This window comes from Rhinatrema bivittatum, chromosome 2 (assembly GCF_901001135.1).
Source record: "Rhinatrema bivittatum chromosome 2, aRhiBiv1.1, whole genome shotgun sequence".
Taxonomy (NCBI): domain Eukaryota; kingdom Metazoa; phylum Chordata; class Amphibia; order Gymnophiona; family Rhinatrematidae; genus Rhinatrema; species Rhinatrema bivittatum.
In genome coordinates this window covers 599,470,156-599,492,359 of record NC_042616.1, presented here as the reverse complement: position 1 = coordinate 599,492,359, position 22,204 = coordinate 599,470,156, and the positions used below count along the sequence as shown (strand labels likewise).

General features: G+C 45.7%; 2 protein-coding genes across 5 annotated transcripts in view; both read left to right on the top strand.

Annotated features, from left to right (window-relative positions):
- ANKRD29 (ankyrin repeat domain 29) overlaps positions 1–14,344 on the top strand; it is a 143,816-nt gene extending 129,472 nt beyond the window's left edge. For 2 of the 3 annotated variants that reach the window (XM_029591135.1, XM_029591134.1), the window contains 3 exons: positions 1,359–1,454; positions 7,390–7,488; positions 10,419–14,344. In XM_029591135.1, coding sequence (XP_029446995.1) covers positions 1,359–1,454; positions 7,390–7,488; positions 10,419–10,502 — 279 coding nt within the window. In that variant the 3' untranslated portion in view covers positions 10,503–14,344. The remainder of the gene's footprint in view (positions 1–1,358; positions 1,455–7,389; positions 7,489–10,418) is intronic. The other variant, XR_003854784.1, reaches the window with a different exon arrangement.
- A 6,725-nt stretch (positions 14,345–21,069) lies between these two features.
- NPC1 (NPC intracellular cholesterol transporter 1) overlaps positions 21,070–22,204 on the top strand; it is a 108,582-nt gene continuing 107,447 nt past the window's right edge. For both annotated transcript variants that reach the window (XR_003854783.1, XM_029591131.1), the window contains exon 1: positions 21,070–21,238. Coding sequence is in view for 1 of the 2 variants with exons in the window: in XM_029591131.1 (XP_029446991.1) it covers positions 21,167–21,238 (72 nt within the window). In the remaining variant the exon portion in view is untranslated. The remainder of the gene's footprint in view (positions 21,239–22,204) is intronic.

Sequence of the window (22,204 nt, the reverse complement as noted above, 5' to 3'; positions counted from 1 at the left end):
CTTCAGCGGCCAATTGCTTTTGGTTTTTTTTTTGCTTCGCCGTTGCTTCCCCGCTGTCAGTGCCCCCCCTCCTCCCGGAGCAAGGCGGCTTTTCGTGCCCTGCTCCGAGAGGAGGGGGGACACTGAAAAGTCGTTTCGCCGTTGCTTCGCCGCTGTCTTCGCCGTTGCTTCGCCGATGTCAGTGTCCGCCCTCCTCCCGGAGCAAGGCTGCTTTTCGCGCCCTGCTCCGAGAGGAGGGGGGACACTGACAGCGGCGAAGCAAAAAAAAACCGAAAAGTCGCTTTGCCGTTGCAGTCTCCGTGGCAGCCCCAGTCCGGACATCGGAGGGGGGCTGCAACGTTTTTTTCGCTTTTTTTTTTTTTTTTTTGGCTTCGGGAGCAGGGGAGAGGACTGGGGCTGCCACGGAGACCGGCACCCATGATCGCGGCCGGGGCAGGTGAGCGGGGGCTGGGGGAAAGCTTACCATCTACCCTTACCCCTGCCTCTACCGCAGGGGTCAGGGTAGGCGGTAAGTTTTCAGGTTAAACGCGCGACAAAACGGCAGGGAAAACTAGCGATAGTCGGGGCGCGGGTTATGGGATGCTAGGGAATAGCTAATTGGCTCGTTTGCATGCAATATCGAGCTAATTCGCTCGTTTGCATGCAATATACATGCCGCGGGCAGAAGGGGTTGCCCGGGGAATTTAGGACGCGGTAGGAGTAGGTTAAAGGGGATTCGGGATCGCAGGAAGGGCTAACGCGGCCGAAAACGGAGTAAAAAGCGGCTTAGGAGCAGGGTAAACGCGGCCGCACTTTACAGGATTGGCCTGAGTGGGAGCAGCTAATCAGAGGAAACTTTGTGAAACTTTAAACACAGCTTTAACTGGCAACAGAAGAATCAAAAAGGAGGGTTTTGCCGGTACTGCCATCTTAACGGCTTCATTTGTTTAGACGTTTTCCATATGGACCAGCGAAATCACACGAAAAGAGAGAACGCTGTGGGCAGTGCCAGCCACTGAGAACTGGCAGGCACTCCTGGACAGCACAGGGGGGCCTCTCCAGCAGTCAGCCGCGCTCTCCCGCTGACAATGCCTTAACCAGCATGGCAGCAGCTGCCGTCACATCGCAGAGAAGCAGGTGAAATGTCCTGTAAACTTTAGCCAGGCTGCTTGTGATGCCAAAGAGAATGAATGTCCCATAGAATTTTTCTTTGAAGCTTTTTTTTTTTTTTTTCAGGTAAAACGATCCCGGAAGAGGGGGGGGCTGTATTTTCCCCAAATGCTTTACTTTAGCTAGAATAATAAAGTTATGATTCTTTCTCTTTTTTTTTTTTTTATTGTAATTTATTTATTTATTTGTTTGTTTTTGACTACTTTTAGGATGGTTCCACCGCTTTATTTAAAGCTGCCACTAAAGGTTTTAGTGAGGTGATAGAGGAGTTACTGAAGTTCTCCCCAGCACTAGGCATTCTGAAGGTAAGCCTTAAGCATCCACTCATTTGCAGTTAGAAAGATTGTAATGATTTAGGATCTGCTGAAGTGACATGTGGCCCTGCTGCAGCGCTGAGAAGTCAGAGTGGCACTCAGTCCTGTGGCTAAGTCCTTACGGCATCCAGCAGCCCCAGGGTGTGGATTCTCTGAAAGGACAGATCTCCGGGGCCCAAAATTCAGGGGGGGGGGGGGTGACCCTTGTTCTGGGGGCTACCTCACTAGGTCTTAGCTGTGGATGGGTATAAATGCCAACCAAACAGATGGGACTCTGGAGATGGGTGTTTCAACTAATACCTGGCTGGAGGAAATCTTCAGTTGAAACCGCACCATACACACTTGAGTCTGATTACATCCATGTCCCAAAGTTATTCTCAAATGTCTCCCCCCTCTTTCTGTGAACGAGTCCCTCAGTATTGGAGTGCAGAATTGGTCTCACCCTCCAGGGCATGGATTTGCAAGCCTGTCAGGGGCAGAGGTCTACTATCCTTTCGGAAACCTTCTTCCCCACAGATGTACTTCAGTTTCTCCAAACTCGCACTCCTCTTCTCTTTTCCTGGGACGGCGAATCCATTGGGGGGGTCTCTAGATGATACAACTTCTTAGTCTCACTTCTCCTTTCCAGATGGTAACCTGGGATTGTTCAGAATGCAAGGCCCAGTTAGCAGGGAAAAATCTCTCTTCTCTTTCCGGCTCCCTCTCGATCAGGAAGGGTGGCAGCAAACTTCCTCCTGAAACAAAAAAAAGACAAAAACCTCCATAATAAAATACTCAGCCACTCAAACAGAATCACCACTGTCCCTCCACTGGGTGCGAGGGGGAACAGCAGGGCTTCTTCCGTCCTAGTCCTTCGCGGAAGCAGGGGGATTTTCTCTCCCTTAACAAGAACTGGAGGATCAGCAAAACTCAAAAATAAAAATCTAAATATTCCTCAAGCAAAACTACAAAAGCCCTGAGACGACCTCACCAGCCAGACTGTGGACCAGACAGGTAGAATGCCTCCTTCCTAACCCTGGGGACTCTAGGTCAGGAAACCTAACCCACCAGAGATACAGGGCACAGAAAAATGCAGTACTTCTCCTAAGTCCAACTAGAAATGATATGATGCTTTTATGTCTAATAAAAGAAATGCCTCACTGGTGAGCTCCTGTCCGCCTTTGAGTTCCATTCCAGTAGCCTCACAGGGGGGTGCTGGTAGGAAATGGTACGCTCCACTCCTAAGTCCTATATATGGCCCCTGGGATGATAATCCCGGATAAGGTCCCAGAAGCCACACCTCAAACGGTCTTGTAGAGGTCCAAATTCAAACGCCATTTAGACAGATAATGTAATTGCTTAACTGGCTATATTCAGCCCTTATTCAACTAAATTCTAGCCAGGTAACTAGTTACCTGGCTAGAAAAAAAGCTGGATAAATCAAGGCATTCCAGGGAGGAGTGGAATTAGCTGGATAAATTAACCGGCTAGCTCCAATTTTCAGAGTTAGACGGTTAACTTATCCGGCTAACTCTGGTCTAGCCGTATCCAGCTAACTCTGGTCTAGCCGTAGCACTGCCCTAAAGTTAGCCGGTTATATATTCAGCAGTGTGGCTGTGCCGCTGAATATACAGCACTAGTTAACCAATTATGTACAGCTAAACTAGCACAGCAGCACCGCAGCTGAATATGGACCCTTTAAAAGTCTTATCTTCCCAAGTTATAAATTCATCTGGGTGTCCAGGATTCCCTCAGCGGGGGGGGGGAAGAAAAATCTTCTAGGCCCTATGATGGTTATTTAAATGTAATCAACAGCAATAATCTCGCTGGAATCATTAGGTGACTTCCATCATAACTTTTATCGAGAACTTTTGTAGTTGATGGAAGAAGTTCTTTACAACTTTTGTTGTTTCAAAATATGAATTTACAGCTGTAATTCTTGAATAAATGTGTGACCTGGTAGGATCTCTACATACATATACCTTAATTCTAACTCTAAGGCCATCACCGCAAGTCAGAGATCTGGGCGTAATTCTAGACGACAGACTCAGCCTCAATAAATTCATTAACAACACCACCAAAGAATGCTTCTTTAAACTACAAGTTTTAAAGAAAATAAAACCACTTCTACGCTACAGAGATTTCCGTACAGTTCTCCAAGCCATCATTCTCCCGAAACTAGACTATTGCAATTCACTTCTGCTGGGACTCCCCGCATGCTCTACCAAACCCCTCCAGATGGTTCTAAATGCCACAGCAAGAATTCTCACCAACGCAAAAAAAAAAAGACCACATCACCCCAATCCTCCAGCACCTCCACTGGCTTCCCATTAAATACAGGATACAGTTCAAAAGCAGCATGATGATTCATAAGGCCCTTCATAACATATCCCCACTCAACTTAACCTTCAAGCTGCAACTTCATACTTCGGATAAGCCGACTAGAAGAGCATATCAAAACAGACTGATTACCCAGCCAGCAAAATCCGCCCTGAGAAAACGCGCTCTATCAACTGCGGGCCCGTCTCTCTGGAATTCCCTACCACCAGACCTCCGCCTTGAGCCGTGCCATATTACCTTTAAGGCGAAACTCAAGACTTGGCTCTTCCTGCAAGCATTCCCAGAGAGCTAAGAACTAGAATATTTAACACCTCAGTCCTTTGATTTTAATGTATTGTTCTCTGCCTTATTTTTTAGACAAGATTAGCAATTGCCTTTATTTATATGCTTAAAGTTGAACTCAGTTCTGTTCTTTTACTAATTATTTAGATCAAGTGTTCTGATTTGTTCCATGTAAACTGCCCCCGGCAGCTTTGTTCTTTTACTATTTATTTAGATCAAGTGTTCTGATTTGTTCCAAGATTTGTTCCATGTAAACTGCCCCCGGCAGTAGTTCTTACTGTTATTTGTAAACCGGAGTGATATGTATTGTATACAGGAACTCCCGGTATATAAAAACTATAAATAAATAAATAAATAAATCTAGTGGAGATCCCAAGGAATCGCCACAGACACTACAACGGCGGCGCTCAGGGCCCCTTCACCCCTGCTGAAAACTGCTTGGTTGGTGTCATGAAGGGGAAGGAGCTTGTGCATTCCTACGTATTTAATAATCAGACAGGAAGCTAGATCCTTTTGGGGCGGGGGCTTGGAGAGGAAGCTTCCATACACATTTACTGGGCTCTCCTATTCCCCCCACCCCACCCCCACCCCCATTCTTCCAGACTACTGCTCCGCATGGACAGAGCAAATGAACCCTCACTCCTGGTCCTCACAACCTACTCCTCCTGGAAAAGAAAAGCACAAGGCGTTGGGGAGAAAAAGCAACTGTGGAGCCAGAGTGTATGTTTGCTTGCTCTCTCCCCCCCAAGGTGACTGCTCTTCTGCACACGCAGGGTTTCCTCTTCTTTCTGCTGACAGCAGGCAGGATCCTTTCCCTCCCAGAGGTTTGGGGGTCTGCTTTTCTTACTGCCAGTGGCCCTGGCCCTAATGTCCCTGTGAGTGAACCCCCCCCTCCCCCCTCCCCCACCACCGCTGCCAGCCTGGGCCTTTTTCTCCTGAAAACGCCTGCTCTGCTTTTCTGGGTATTAAAGCCTGGGGAAAGACCTCGGCAGCAGCTTTAGAGCAGCAGAGAGGCAAACTGCTCAAACTTTAAGGTGTGCGAAGGAGATGTATTTGCATTTATTTATTTATTTATTTATTTATTTATTTATGAAGAATAAAAAATTGGTTTGTTTATATTAGGGCCACCACGGTTATCCTGGCCCTCTGCTACAATGGATAATCGCCTCTGTATATGCCAGCGCTGGGTGAAGGCTAGGGTTTTGTTTCTTTTGCAGTTATAGTGTATTGCTTTGGCTCCTGTGAATGTAACTAAACCCTTGCCACCCTGTGAAAACTTCTCTTCGGAGTTCAAAGCAGCTTTATTTAAAAAGCACAGCCAGCCTGACTGGTTAGCGGCCGGACCCCAAGGTTCTACAGGGCTGAAAGCACAGTGGGATTGCCACTTTCCATTTCTGTTGGTCTGGGTAACCCAGTCCTGGATTTACCCTGCTTCATATTCGATTTCCGGTAAGCACGGCAGGGGTCAATTAGAAGCTCCACCCAGAACTAATGGATACAGCTTTCCGGAATGCATACACACTCATGCGCACACACCCATGGGCATATGAAAAATAACCGCTCTGTCTGACTCATCTGCCCCACCCACCCTTCTACATCTCCTGAAAATTTGGAATGGATCAGCTGCAAAACCCAAAAGTTATTAACCGGCAATAATTACTCACATATATTCATGGAATATGTGGATTCCCCCCCCCCAAAAAAAACAAAACAACATACCACGCTCATGATCCTTGTAGACCCCTTGATATGCCCTGAAAATCTGGAGTGGAACACATGCAAAACCAAAAAGTTATTACATGGCATAACTGCATGCATGTATTCATAGAATATATCTAATTTCACCCTCTCCCCCCCAAAAAAAAAAAAATTCCCTTATCACGATCCTTGTAGACCCCTCGCATCTCCTTAAAGTAGAAGTAAAAATCCGTCAGATATACCCCTGTCATGATCCTCACGGATCCCCTGATATGTCTTGATAATTTAGTGTGGAGCAGGTGCAAAACCAAAATACGATATGGAGGGAAGGGGGCTGCAGGGTGCAACGGCTGCATGCGTGCGTTCGTGAAATATAAGACCCATAAAAACTACCCCCCCCCCCCCCCCCCCCCGTCAGAATCCTCATGTCCCCTTACATGTTCTGAAAATTTGTTGTGGTTCTGATGAAAAGCCAAAAAAAATGTTTTTAGCAGGCATAATTGACCCACGTATTCATGGAATATGTGAAGTCCCCAATAAATGCCCCGTGCTCATCCTCTTGGGCCCCTGACATGGTACAGATTGTAAGCAAAATGGAATGCCAAACCCAAACAGGCATTAGGGGCGATAATTATACACATGTATCTGTGGAATAAATGGGTCAAAAATAAAACACCCCTGCTAGAATCTTCCTGTTCCCCCCACCCCGACATGCCTTGAAATTTTGGCGTGGATAGGACACCAAACAGGGATGTTATTAGTGGGGCACAGACAGGGCGATTGCTTAAGTGTCCCGCCCTGCGGTTCGTCGGCTTTTATAGATGCAAAAATCAAATATGTGATGTGATACCTGTCATGAATGCCTGTATAATAAAAACACTAAAGAAAGAAAGAAAGAAAGAAAGAAGGCCTATAGATAAAGAATGGGAGAAAACCTTTAGTACATAGGCATCTAAGAGGGTTATTTTCCAAGTCGTGTCATGGCCTTTCCGCACGCGTTAAGGCATTTTTGCATGCGAAAAACACCTTAACACATGGTCCAATGGGTATTTTAAGCTGTTGGGGAGAGAGAGAGAGAGAGAGAGAGAGAGAGATAGTAGTTAGGTATTTATACCTCTATAGGAGGCCCACCTAGTAATTCAAGGTGAGGTTTATGTAGTAGTGTAGGGGTTAGGGGCCACTTTGACATTCAGAGTGAGATGTACGAACAGAACAGTACACTCTTGTGAAGATTTGATGACCCTCGGAGTGAGGAAACTCACAAAAAGATGAGATTTGTGCAATGTTCTCTCAACCTAGCTTGATGTTACCCAGGTTATTGTACTCTGCGGTAATACCTATGTGAAGCGCTAAGATAGCGCACTTTGCGATAAATAGGCTATTACTATAGAACATGCCCCTCTTCCTATCACGTGCGATAGTTTGATGAATCTAGCCCTAAATTAGAAATCACATCCTTACACGAGAAAAATATTTTGGAAAGTTGAATTTTTTTTTTTTGGGGGGGGGGAGGAATGGGGGAGGTTGTCTCCAGGGTTCATTTAATCACCCAAATCCATTTCTTTGTCGTGTCACAAATTCTTTTCTATCGGTGATAATGTGTGTCTTGTTTTAACATTTTCACTAGAATGGCTCTACTGCCCTCCATGCTGCAGTTCTTGGTGGCCATGCAAAATCCATCTCCCTTCTCCTAGAAGCAGGAGCAGACCCCACACTTCGGAACAAGGTAAATATCTGTCTCCCCATCTCCTATGTGTGTGTGCCAATCCACATTTCATAAACCTTTGCCTCTGGGCATTAAACAAACCAAGCAGAGGACTACTTGAGTGCACTGAAATGTTATTTAATATCAAAAGCAATAATAGAGAATGGATTGCTTTCACCCAGTAATCGGCCATAAGATCAGGAAGGCATTATTTGGCAGTAGTTGCTTGCTGGAACTCACAGCTGAAGCAAGAATTGTTATAAATAGAAAATATATTTTTTATTTTACTGAATAAGGGATAAAGCTAGCGCATCGAAAATGCTTGTCCAACCCCCCCGAACCTAATAGCGCCCGCAACATCCAAATGCATGTTGATGACCCTATTAGGTATTCCCGCGTGATACAGTAAGTAAAATGTGCAGCCAAGCCGCACATTTTACTTTAAGAAATTAGCGCCTACCCAAAGGTAGGCGTTAATTTCTGCCGGCGCCGGGGAAGTTCACAAAAAAGCAGTAAAAACTGCTTTTCTGTGCACCCTCCAACTTAATATCATGGCGATATTAAGTCGGAGGCCCCCAAAGTTAAAAAAAGTTAAAAATTTTTTAAAAAAAATTTGAAATCGGCCCGCGGCTCGAAAACCGGATGCTCAATTTTGCCGGCGTCCGGTTTCCGAACCTGTGGCTGTCAGCGGGCTCGAGAACCGACGCCGGCAAAATTGAGCGTCAGCTATCAAACCCGCTGACAGCCGCCGCTCCTGTCCGAAAAGAGGTGCTAGGGACGTGCTAGTGTCCCTAGAGCCTCTTTTTGCCACGGGCCCTAATTTAAATAAATTAATTTAGTGAATCTCGCACACAGGAGAGTGACCTGTATCAGCCCGTAAGTAAATTTTGGGATGCAGTTCGTAAACTACGATAGACACATAATCAGATATCCTCGCTATTACCCCTTACTGAATAAGGGGTAAAGCTAGCGCGTCAAAAATACGCGTCTAATCGGGGGTTAACAGTGCGCTCTGCGGGAGAGAGAGAGAGAGAGACTTGCTATAGGGCCGCCTCCCTAGACAGGTATTTGTATCCCAATGGGAGGCCCACCTAGTAACTCGAGGTGAGGTTTAAGTATTAGTGTAGGGGGTAAGGGGCCACTTTCACATTCAACGTGAGACGTACGAACAGAACAGTGGTCTCTTGTGAAGATTTGATGGCCTTCGGAGTGAGGAAACTCACTCCAAGATGAGATTTGGGCAAGGTTCTCTCAACCTAGCTTCAAGCTAGGGAGGAGGCACTATAGCAAGTCTCTCTCTCTCTCTCTCTCTCTCTCTCTCTCTCTCTCTCTCTCAACAGCCTTGGGTATTCATCTTGCCAAAGATCTAGGCCTCTGTATTGCTCCATGGTGAGACCGCACCTTGAATACTGTGTACAATTCTGGTTGCCACATCTCAAAAAAGATATAGTTGCGATGGAGAAGGTACAGAGAAGGGCTTGGAGAAGAGACAGCTGAGGGGGGATATGATAGAGGTCTTGAATGAGTAGATGTGACTCGGTTATTTTCACTTTCGAATAATAGAAGGACTAGGGGGCATTCCATGAAGTTAGCAAGTAGCACATTTAAGACTAATCGGAGAAAATTCTTTTTCACTCAATGCACAATAAAGCTCTGGAATTTGTTGCCAGAAGATGTGGTTATGGCAGTTAGTGTAGCTGGGTTCAAAAAAGGTTTGGATAAGTTCTTGGAGGAGAAGTCCATTAACTGCTATTAATCAAGTTTACTTAGGGAATAGCCGCTGCTATTAATTGCATCAGTATACATCAACCAACCTCTTCCCTTCAAAAATAATTCTCCAACATACACCAATACCTTCTGAAGGTAGGCGTCGTCCACGAGCAGAAGCATGGTCATCACAAAATTGGAGACATAACAGCCACTGTGTACCTGGTTAGGACACAGCACTACCCCTCCCGTAGCCCCTGAAGCAGGCACGAACATGCCGAAACATGGCCCATGTCGGGCAAGCAGACGCGAACCCGTGAGAAGAAGTTGAGACGGATGCCTTGATAAGTATTTACAAATAAGCAGCGGGTCGCCTCAGAAAACGGGGAGATAAGGGGTTTTTTAAGAAAATAGTTTAAGAAAAAGAAAGATTGAAAGAAAAATGGTTTCACAAAACTTGGATAATAAAGAATAATAGACGGGGCGAAAGAAAGGGACACCCACCAATTGGTTGTCCTTCAATAGAGCCACCGTACATAAGCAACACCATAGCACAAGTGTTCCCTTGTATTGGTGTATGTTGGAGAATTAATTGCATCAGTGGCATGGGATCTTCTTAGTGTTTGGGTAATTGCCAGGTTCTTGTGGCCTGGTTTGGCCTCTGTTGGAAACAGGATGCTGGGCTTGATGGACCCTTGGTCTGACCCAGCATGGCAATTTCTTATGTTCTTATGTTCTTAAGTTAACTAATATGGCAGCTACCCAAAATAGGCATTTGGGCCAGACTTCACTTTGGATCACCACATCATCAAGGTAGGCAATGGTGTACTTCCGATGAGGCCTTAGTAATAAGTTCATGAGATAGAATGCCACTACTTTGCACTGGTACAGAGGGGAATATCTCCCATTCATAATCCTGGGAACCCAAAAGAACCGGAGGAAACTGCTAGGTCAGTGAAAAAAAGCTCTTAAACAACTCTGTAAAATCTAGCAAGCATACTGCATTTTAAAAAGTCAAGAGGCTTTGCAGCATTCAGGTTGTATAGCGGAGACCCTGTTTCAGTTCCCCTGTCCACCGCCTCACGTGCTCACGTTCCAGATTATTTCATTCCATCCTCTGCTAAGGATATTCTGACCTTCTCGATTATCTTGCAAGATGCTATGTGCACGGATGGTGCTGTAGAGATAACAAGTACTATTCTTGCTGTTACTGTAAACACTAAATACCGTATTTCTTGTTCCAGGCGAATGAACTAGCTGCAGAACTAACGCAAAATGAGCGCATTCGCAGACTCTTGTGGCCAAGAGAAATGCGCAGAAAGAGCTAACACTGCCGCTGCCCACTCTCCCACGCATGGTGGCTTCAACAACAGTTTTGCCCTATCTAAAAAGCTGCAAGTCTGGAATTCGGCTAGCTCCCTGTGTGGTCTTACCGTGTATCAATATTTATCTGCATTACAAAGAGAAAATCCTACGTTGGTTAGAGGGGGCAGAGCATGTCACCTCAGTGAAAATACCATCCTTCGATGCGAGGAACATAGCCATAAGTATTGCCAAAACAAGAGAGAGGGAAGCAACTAATGCATCTTTGCTTGCAATTACTGTGTACTGTACACCATATGAGAAAAAAACTGTGTGTGTGTGTGTGTGTGTTTATGCTTTCCAAAGCTCTGTGAAAATATTGTGTGCAAGGAAATCGGTTTATGCTGGAAATAAATGCTCTGCTTTTTCTGTGAATTAAAGCAGCATTTCAGTCCGACCAGCCAAAGAGCAAAGTATGGAGCAGAAGATGGACTAAGGACTTCTCCCATTTAGTGTCTAAACAGAAAATGTGTAGTACGTCTGGCCCGATTCCTCAACTGAAGAGGCCGATCCAGTCCCAGTTTTGCCTCTTGGGAGTTCCTCCTTCTGCATAAAGGTTTGGTAGCCCAGAGTGGGCTTTATCACTTTAAGACATGCCATCAGTGTACCACAGAGCCTGAATGAGCTTGGAAAGCAATGGCAGCTGTGACTTAACAGGTGCTTTTACTGCTACTCGTGACAGTTTTATACAGCACTTACTCTCTGCACTTACTGTTGCTGATATCTGGTCAGCTACATTAATTGTCAACTGTGTTTAAATGCTGCTTTAAAGAGAGACTTGGTTTTACCTAACTCAATCTTGTAGGCCTGCTATGCAAATTAAAACTCAAGAAAGAACTGAGAATGTAGTCCCTCTTGTATTCCTGTTCATCAAAAACCATTGGGTTAAGGTGCTTAGAGAAGTGCACCTGAGAGACTTGAAAATTCAACACTCTTCTCCCCACCCCACCGCTGGATTTGGGCTCTCATAGGCAAAATGTCACAGAGGTGCCCCTTTGGAGCTGTATTGACACATAGTCTTAAAGTAAGCAGGAGCAGGCTCCTCTTTGGCCTGAATATTTGGTGCCTTCAATATTTGGCATCCTAGGCAGTTGCCTGTGCCTAAATCCAGGCCTGCTCCCCCACAACCACATACTCTCACTTTCCAGATATTCATAAATCTATCAATCTACTGCTGTGTACTGATTCTTACTTTTTTATGTTTTGTTTTCTGAAATGTGGCATCATTTTCTCTGTATCTGCATAGCATGCATTTTATGTTCTCTAGTATCTAACTTCCCTCATGGTCAGAAAGAAGAGAAGGGTCCCCAGACCTTCCAGTCCAGAAGAGAAATCCTGAGGATGTGCCCGGTGTTTGCTGAGCTTGTCTTCTCCAGAGAGGAGAGGAAGTTGATTTTCTAATTCTGCAAATCAGTGACTGGAGGGAAGATGTCAGAGGGGCTTGGAATTGGCCCAGCCAATCATCTGGCAGGAGAGAGGATGAAGAGGGCAAGTTGTAGCTGTTTTAAAAGCCAGTGCAAAAGCTCTCTCTCTCTCTCTTTTTGGACAACAGGGTAAGCCAAGAACCTAGAATCAGGGGTGTTGACGCAGGCTGACATGCAAGAACTAGAGTGAGGACCAGAGTTGCAGGGATGCAGTTATATAGAAAGAGCGAGAAAGAGAGACCCAGTGTTGCATGGGCAATCTGAGAGCTGGAAGCTAAGCCTGCACGTATCGCCCAGTAGGGGGTGTGTGTGTATGTGTGTTTGTGTGTAGTGTGCGCACACCAAGGCTGGGAACTGGAAAGTAGGGCCTATGATTAAAAAGGGAATTAGGTAGGGGGAATTTGTTCTGTGGCTCACATGGGCAGTAATCATAAAGACCACAGGAGGCGTTACTAGGGTCTGGTGTGAAGATGGATAGCAAATAAGTAATGCTAGGCTGCATTTCCTACTGAAGTTAAGAGAGGGCCCCAGGGTTCTCAGCGTATCTCTCACGTCCATATCCCAAGAGCAGTGCATCTCACTAGCCAGTGGAGGACCGGCCTTCAGCCTAGGAGCGGCACATCCCAGCTGTCTTCATAAGACCAGATTCCACCCCCTCACCAGCCACAGCAGCCAGCCCAGTCAGGATAGCTTAAGGTTTAAAGGGATGCAAACCCAACTTATTCTTCCTTGTCCATTCCCGCATAGCAACAAGACAGGCATTTAACCGCAAGAGATGAACCAGCATCAGGACCAAGCGGGGCATACTGCTGCACATCTCCTGCACACATGTGAATCACAATACTACGACTATGAATCAGTGCTGCTAAACATCTCAGTAAGATATTCAATAACAATGTTTACAAAAGAAAGCACCGGGAGACCTGTTGCGACAGAATGCCGTCGTTGCTGCACACTGCCGAACGCCACTGATGACGCCATTCCAGCCAGGCCATTGCCTCCCCTTAGGCGAGCGCGCATGTGCATGCATAATTATAGGCCCTGCAGCAGGAAACACTGAGCAGCGCCTCCTGATGATGTCAACCTGACCAGGCTATTTAAGCAGAGGCCCTGCAGCATTATCTCACCTCCGCAACAGGTCTCCTGCCTAGTAGCAGTGTGTGTTGCTCCTGCGTTCCTGGTTGTTCCTATGTTCCCCCTCCGGCCTTGCCTTGCCTTGCTCAGCCTGCTTCGTCCAGCCTTGCCTTGGCCATCCTTCCCTTGCCCTGCTCTCTCTCTTGTCCAGTATCTCCTATGTGTCTCCGTCCATCCTTAGCTTCATCTCCTGCACCTAACCTTTTCCATTGGACCTAACTATGCTTGCCTGCCGCCTGGACCTGACCTCTTGCATTACACCTGACTACGCTTGCCTGCCGCCTGCCCTGACCATTGGCCTGTTCCCGGCCTCTCCAGTCTGCTGCTTGTCCTGACCCCGGCATGCCTCTGGAATCTTGCTTATTCCTCTACCCTAGGGATCTCCCTAAGACCTCCCGGTCATCAGAACTCAAGGGCTCAACCTGTGGGGGAGACGGCTGATATAGGCAAAGCTCCAGTCTGTCCTGCACCAGTGTGTGTTTGCCAGCTGTTGGTGTAGGCCTCATAGGTTCACCTACGCCACAGCAACAAGCGCTATCCACAGCGGGCCCTTCACTCTGGAACTCGCTTCCTCCAGACCTTCGCCTTGAACCATGCCATGCTACATTTAAAAAGAAACTTAAGACTTGGTTATTCAAACAAGCATTCCCGTAGAGCTAAGATCAGAAAGAAAGACATTCACACATTATCCGCTTCCTCAGCATATATCACATAACCTTGTTATTCAACCATGTTATTTTTCTTATTAACTTCTCATGTTATTTATTAACTGTTTAGCATTGTTATATACTATTCTGTTACTTGGATTAATTATGTTCATTGTAAACCGCTAATTGAAGCGATAGTTACTGTTCACTGTAAACCGGGGTGATATGTATATTATACAGGAACCACCGGTATATAAATCCTTAAATAAAAATAAATAAAAATAAGGGCTCACTCTCATACAGCTCATCAGATCAAGGATTTATTTTTACTGAATTAATTCCTCTAGCTAAGAAACACCACCCACTCAACAAATCGATTGAGGCTTCTCTATTTCCTCTGGTCGTCTTTTATTTCTCCTTGTTTTTTATTTCTTTTACTTTATGAAGTGTATTATTGTTTTATTGTAAGCATTATTGCTTTATTATAAATATGTTTTTTTATTTCTTATTAATTACAATGCACTTAATGATTTTAATGTAATTTTGCATTTCATTGATTCTATCTGTTTTTATGATGTTATTTTTTGTAAATCTTATGATTGGTCACAGAATGTCAGTATATAAAATAAGTAAATAAATAAACAAATAGATAAAATAAATGTCAAATTAGAAATAGGCCTGTAATTCTCTATGACAGATGGATCCAAGGATATTTTTTTTCTAAGAGGGCAAATAAACAACCATTTCAACTCTCTGGGAAAAACACATTGAGACAAAGAAGCATTAACAATTAATCCACTGGATTTGGCCAAACCCTCCCCTCCAGACTTAATTATAGAACTAAGAATCAAATCCAATGAGCACAAAGAGGGATTACCTTTTTCCAGCAGGGATATCATTTCTTTTCAGAAAAAAAATGCAAAACATTCCCCAATATCTACTAAACAAAGGTCAACAGAATGAACAATCCTATTTACTGATAACCCAGAAGCTTCTGTAACTATCCCAGTGCTATGCTGGCAAATAACAAAGACAAGTCCCTCTTTCAAAGATGTAACATACATACACAGTAACATAGTAATGATTAGAGATGTGAATCGGAACCGGTATCGGTTCGGATTCCAGTTCCGATTAACATCGTGAAATTTTTATCTTGCAGTCTGATCCGTTTTTTTTTTATCGGCTGCGCCCAAGCCGATAACCAAAAAATACAGCCGACTCTTTAAAATGAGTTTGTTAGTATCCCCCCACCCTCCGGACCCCCCAAAAATTTTTTTAAATACCTGGTGGTCCAGCAGGGGACCCGGGAGCATTCTCCCGCACTCGGGCCATCGGCTGCCAGTAAACAAAATGGCGCCGATGGCCCTTTGCCCTTAGCATGTGACAGGGTATCCGTGCCATTGGCTGGTCCCTGTCACATGGTAGGAGCAATGGACGGCCGGCGCCATCTTTAAAAATGGTGCAGGCCATCCAGTGCACCTACCATGTGACAGGGGCCGACCAATGGCACCGATAGCCCCTGTCACATGGTAAGAGCAAAGGGTCATCGGCGCCATTTTGATTAGAGGCAGCCGACAGCCCGAGTGCAGGAGAATGCTCCCGGGACCCCCGCTGGACCACCAGGTATTTAAAAATGTTGGGAGGGGGGGTCCGGAGGGTGGGGGGATACTAACAAACTCATTTAAAAGGGTCAGGTTGTGTTTTTAGGTTGTGTCCTTTCTTCCCGCCCCCCTTAACGATAAGAAAACCCGCTAAATTAATCGTGGGGGTTTCCTATCGCTATCGGGGACCCCCCAATATCTGACGATATTGAAAATATCAGACGATATTTTCAGTCGTCAGATAAACGATTCACATCCCTAGTAATGATGGCAAATAAAGACCAAATATTTTATTTATTTTATTTAGATTTTTTATATACCGGCATTCATGAACAGGTCACATCATGCCGGTTTACATAGAAACAAGGGGTGCATTGAACAGTAGAACTAAACTAGTGCAAGGGGGAAGCAGTTACAAAAAACCAGGGGTAGAATAACTGGGAGAGAGAAAAAAGAGGAACAGTGAGGAGTAAAAAGAACTGTATGGGGATAAGATAAATAACTTAATGATTATTTACAGTACGAAATGGTAACATTGTTACAGGAGTTGGAGGTGGTTATGAGTTGTCCGGGAAGGCTTGTTTGAAAAGCCAGGTCTTCAATCTTTTGCGGAAAGTTGGTAGGCAGGGTTCTAGGAGCAGATTTGTGGGGATGGAGTTCCAAAGTGAGGGTCCGGCTGTCGAGAATGCCCGATCTCTTGCCGTTGTGTGTCGGGTGGATTTTGTGTTCGGTACCTGGAGGGATCCTCGGTGGACTTCTCTGATTGGTCTTTGAGAGGTATGAAGGCTAAGCGGATATTGAAGGTCCAGGGAGGTAAGGTGATGGATTGACTTGTAGATGATGGTGATGGATTTGTAGATGATTCTGGCTTGGATGGGGAGCCAGTGAAGATTTTTTAAGATGGGTGAGATGTGGTCTCTTCTTTTGGAATTTGTGAGGATTCTAGCCGCTGTGTTTTGTACCATCTGTAGCAGTTTGGTGTATGAAGATGGAAGGCCCAGAAGTATGGCGTTGCAATAATCTAATTTTGCGAAGATTATTGCTTGACGTATGCTTCTGAAGTCTTGAAAGTGGAATAGAGGCTTAATTCTTTTCAATACTTGTAGTTTCTAAAAGCAGTCCTTTGTGGTGCGGTTTATAAAAGCTTTCAGGTTCAAATTGTTGTCAATAATGGCTCCTAGGTCTCTGACTTGAGAAGATAGGGGGATGTTTGATGTGTGAGGGTGGTGATTGTTGTTTTCAGGAGTAATGAGAATTAGTTCGGTTTTGGAGGTGTTTAGGATGAGATTTAGGCTGGAGAGGAGGTCATTAATTTTTGATTGGCAAGATTCCCAGTATTCAAGTGTTTTGACTAGTGATTCTTTAAGGGGAATCACTATCTGAACATCGTCTGCATATATAAGGTGTTTGAGATTGAGATCCGTTAGAAGGTGGCACAGTGGGCATAAGTAAGTATATGTTGAACAAGATAGGTGATAGGGAGGATCCCTGTGGTACTCCTATGGGGGCATTGAAACGGGAGGATTCCTTATTGTGTATTTTCACTTTGTATCCTCTTTTGTTAAGGAAAGTTTTGAACCAGGCTAGGGCGGTACCTGCAATTCCAATGGATGAGAGTTGTTTTATGAGGCTGGTGTGGTTGACCGTGTCGAAGGCGGCTGAAAGGTCCAACAGGATCAGTAGGAATGAATGGCCTTTGTCAAGGCCCAGGATCAGGTGGTCCGTTAGTGATACCAGGAGGGATTCTGTGCTGGATGCTTTGCGAAACCTGTATTGTGAGGGGTAGAGGAGTTTGTTGTCTTCGAGGTAGTCTGAAATTTGCGAGTTGACTAGTTTTTCCATTATCTTGGCTAAGAATGGTAGATTGGCGATTGGTCTGAAGTTGTTCAAGTCATTGGGATCCGCGTTTGGCTTCTTTAGAAGCGGTTTAATGGCTGCCATCTTGAGGTCATCAGGGTAGAGGCCTTGTGATAGGGAGCAATTAATGATGTCTGCTAGCTTTTGTGATATGATTTCTGGGATGGACAGGAGAGATTTGGTGGGAATATGGTCAGCAGGGTGAGAGGAGGGTCTCATTTTGTTCAAGATAGATTGGATTTCTTTGGCTGATGTGGGTTTGAATTGATCAAGATGCGAGGCTTTGTTGTTTGCGCTTGGTGAGGAGGTTAAGTGAGGCGAGGAGGTGTTGGGTAGCTGCGTTACGAGCTTGCTGATTTTGTCATGGAAATACTGGGCCAGTTCTTCGGCTTTTGATTGAACTTGAATCAAAAGGGATGGCTGGTGTAGTGGGTTTTGTGAGGTTTGAAACAAAGGAGAATAGAGCTTTGGCGTCGAAAATTAGATCATGGATTATCAATAAATATGGTTGTAACTGCCACTCCGTGCAGGCTACCCATGTCTTTTGTTAAGAGTAGTAACTACTGCTCTGTGAAAATTACCCCCATGCAACTTTTTCTTCATTTTGAACCTCTAGTATCTAGGGTTCCAAAATGTTTATTTATTTAGTTAGTTAGATGTTATATTCCGCTTTTCAACACTCCAAAGCAGATTACATTCAGGCATTTGTAGGTTTATCCCATGCCCTTTTGAATTCATTTCAAGGTGAATTTTAAAAGCCTGGCACATGCCAAAACTGGGAGATATGCAAATATGTTGGTCTGGTGCACGATGAGCAGATTTTAAAATCCTGCCGAATACGCACATAAATGCCGCAGTGCACACATCTCGGAAGTTTTTAAAAAGGAGCAGGGCATGGACATGGGCTGGGTGGGCCATGAGCGTTTCTGGATTTCACATTGAAACCAGTGCGTAAATACTTACGCGCAGAAGTGCACACTAGGGTTCCCTGCTGCATAACTTTACTTCTGCTATGGATGGCAAATAAGTAGTAAAATGAAAAATTCTAGGCATGTCAGCAGGGTTTTAAGGGTCTGGGCTAACAGGGGGGGGAGGGAGACTATTAAAGCTGGGGAGTTTGGAAGTCCTATTCCCTAAACCGGGTGAACTGGGAACAAACTGGGGAAATGGCCAGTGGTGTCGGCACGTGTGGCTTTTAAAATCCCCCCGCTTATGCAATAGAAGCGGCATGTGCGCACGCTCAAGTCTATTTTATAACATGCACGCATATACGTGCATAGGTTACAAAATAGCGTGGATGTAAGCCAGCAAATGCACGCACATGTTTTCTTCCACCCCACCTCATCCTGGAGGACATTCCACCACTCTCTCTGTGAAGAAATAGTTCCTTATGTTGGCTTTGAGTTGTCTCCCCAAAGTTTCATTTCGTGACCCCGTTCTTCATCTTCCTTTCCAAAAGAAAAGGTTTAAAGCTTGTGCGTTATTAAAACTTTTCAAGTATCTGAAGTTCTGTATCATATCTCCTCTGCATCTCCTCTCTTCCAGGGACTAAATATTTAGATCCTTCTGCTTATCCTCATAAGTCTTTCGATACAGACCCCCACACCATTTTGGTCACCCTTCTCTGGACCTTCACTCTGTCTCTATCCTTTTTGACATACGGGCTCCAGAACTGAACACAGTACTCCAGGTGAGGCCTCAGCCAGGACCTGTACAAGGGCATTATCACTAGGGGTGTGCATTCGTTTGCAACGTATTGGCAATCCACAACGTATAGGGCCATATTTGTTGTATTCGTGGGGAAGCGAAATGTATCACGATTCCCACGAATACAACGTATCTTCACCAAATTATTCGGTCGTCTAAAGGAGCAAATTTAAACATAACCCCCACCCTCATGACCCCCACAAGACTTGCCAAAAGTCCCTGGTGTTCCAGCTGGGGTCCGGGAGCGATCTCCTGCACCCGGGCCGTCAGCTGCCAGTAATCAAAATGGTGCCGATAGCCTTTGCCCTTATTATGTCAAGGGGCCGACCAATGGCACCGGTAGTCCCTGTGACATAGTAAGGACAAAGGCTATCGGCGCCATTTTGAATACTGGCAGCCGATGGCCCGAGTGCAGGAGATGACTCCAGGACCCTCGCTGGACCACCAGGGACTTTTGGAAAGTCTTGGGGGGGGGGACTCCTGACCTCCCTGGAGGTCCAGCGGGGGTCCTGGAGCCATCTCCTGTACTCGGCCGTCGGCTGCCAGTATTCAAAATGGTGCCAATAGCCTTTGCCCTTACTATGTCACAGGGGCTACCAATGCCATTGGTCGGCCCCTGTCACACGGTAGGAGCAATGGATGGCTGGTGCCATCTTGTGCTCCTACCATGTTCCCAAGGCTTGAGGAGAGAGAAGGAAGAAAGGTGAGGCACAAAGGTCGAAGCCGTCTGACACCGACGGACGCAACAAACTGTCAGCGACCCCCCCCCCCCTGCTCCTCCCCCAAAGGCGGACAGGGGCCCCTACCCTGGGTTGTCGACCTCTCTCCCCACCATACCACCCCCTTGCTGAGGAGAAAGAATGGTGGCTGGGGCATCAGGAGGCAGCTGAGCAAGAAACAGTTGCATGCAGAGGAGTGTCATTGGGCAGCAGGGCAACCTGTGGCCTTTCATTTTAAGGCCTCCTCTTTTACCTATCCTCCAAAATTAGTCTCCGGTGTCCTTATAAGGGGGCACCGGAGAAGTGAATTCCTACTTTTCCTTTAAGGGGTAGGGAGGCCTCCTGTCTAGGATGAGGTCACACTTTTTACTTGGCCATGGGTGCCAGATTGCCAGGCTAAGGCTCCGTTTGGGGGTTATAAGAAAGGCTTGCTGGTGAAAAAGGATCAGGTTTGGGGATGCAAAAAGAGCAGGAGGGTTGAAAGAGAGAGGATGGGCTGAGGAGATGATAATAGCTGAAGGATCTGAAAGGTGGGGGGGGGGGGTGGAAATTGAGAGAGAGGATCAACTGAAGAGGGTGGAGACTGAGAAAGTGGATCAGCTGGAGTTTGGGGAGACAGAGTAAAGTGATGTTTGACCATATGCCCTTATTTATTTTGGTTAGTCAGGCATGTGAATGTTCAAGTGCTAACATGGGGTCACCTTGGCTAAAAAGTTGGGAAGCCCAGTTTAAGCTATAAAAAGAACAAATAATACCACCATTATAGACAAACTATGTATATATTTATATTGCTTGTTACGGTTTTCAGAATATTTTCTTAAATGCACACTGTGAGTTATCTTGATTAAATGCACACTGTGAGTTATCTTGATTGATAGAATTAACGGTCAACAATGTAGGTGAAAGCTTTTTATTGGACTAACAATACATCTATGGCAAGCACTGGAGACGAGTAATCTTTATCTACTTGGACTTGCTTGAAAAAAATTAAAATATTTTTTAAAATCCCTTGATTTCACATATGTAGGGATTAATGCAGATCTGAAAGGGTTAACTGCAATTATAAGTGAAAAATAACAGGATATTATAACTCAGAGATAGGATCTAGGCTCAGTCATTACGCTTTGTCAGTACAGAACGCAGAAATACAGATCACGGAAAACCTGAAGCTAGAAAAAGAAAAATATAAGACTGCCGTTAATACTTGGGAAGTTCACGTCTCTAATAAAACAGACTTCGATCACTAACCACAGCTGATTTACCCTCTATCCCCCATCACTACAGCGCGCCCTAACACGTCACTTGTACTAGGTGGCGAGAGATTTAATCCTCTCCCACCGGAAGCAGGAAACAGAGGAGGAGCGGCTTCGCTGCCTAAGGGGAGGGGCTTGGGGGAGGGATCGTGGCGCTAGGAGCGAGTGCATGATTGGCTGGAAGAGCCGGAGTGGGCGGTGATTGCGGCCTCACGGTTGCCCGCGGGAGGAGATTCGCATCTGGCCTTACTTTAGTTTCCCCGCTGATCGTGGGGGTCTCTATTGGCCATGGGCAGCTGCGGCCCCCAACTCGTGGTCCTGTTCGGGGTTGCTCTCCTGGTCGCTCTGCTCCCCGGAGAGGTGAGTGGTGCTTGCGCTATGTTCGTTTTAGCTTTCCCAAGGCTATAACATGAGATCGGGTAAGTGTGGCAGCTGCTGACGGGGATGGATGGGGCTGGAGGTGCCGGCTCGAGCTGCTGCCTTCAGGGACTTTCTCTTTTTCCTGGCCTCCCCCCCCCCCCCCCCTTGGCCGCGGTGCGGTGCCTCGCGCCGGGTCCCCCGGGCAGCCTTGGCTCCCTTCCGGTTTGCCAGGGGGGCCAGACCGGTGACTCTCACGTGGGATCACGCGCAGACACGTTTGTAAGTTTATGTTTTAGGAGGGGATGAGCAACTGCAGGAAAATAGTTCTTTACAGTTTAGAAATTTAAAAAAAAAAAAAGTCATATGGTAGAACTTGTAAGCATGGAATTCTCGTGGCTTTTCTCATTAAGTGTAAATTTTGGGAGTGAATTCTATTTGTAAATGTATCTTGTCTCGTGTAGGTTTTATCCTAACAAGTGGATCATCACAAAGTACTCGGGCGTGCAAGAAATGTATTTGATTTTAATTGCAATATAAAAACATATTTAAAAGAAGAGCAGATTAATTCTGCAAATCATTGCTGCCTTGATCAGCTGACTGAAATGTGCCCTCGGTTGCCTGGTTGTAGACCCAGTAGTGCGGCAGTGAAGCTCTCTCAGTTTTGGACCATGGAGTCGGAATTCGTTGGCCTCTCTTGTTGGCTCTTTGCACTCGCTTTGTATTTAGAGTTCCTTGGGTTTTTGTGTATGGTGTCTAAGGAAAACTCTCTAAACAGTCCTGCTCCACTGAAAGAGCTGAAGAGGCAATAGATTTGGAGACTGCAAAGTACATGCTGCTTAGCAGGGGCGGCTCAAGGGAATCTGCTGCCTGAGACGAGGGATGAGATGGTGCCCCCACCCAAAGCACGGAACAAGTCAAATCATCAAAAATGGCAAGGGAGGTCGGGTCTCTTTATAGTCTGGTCCT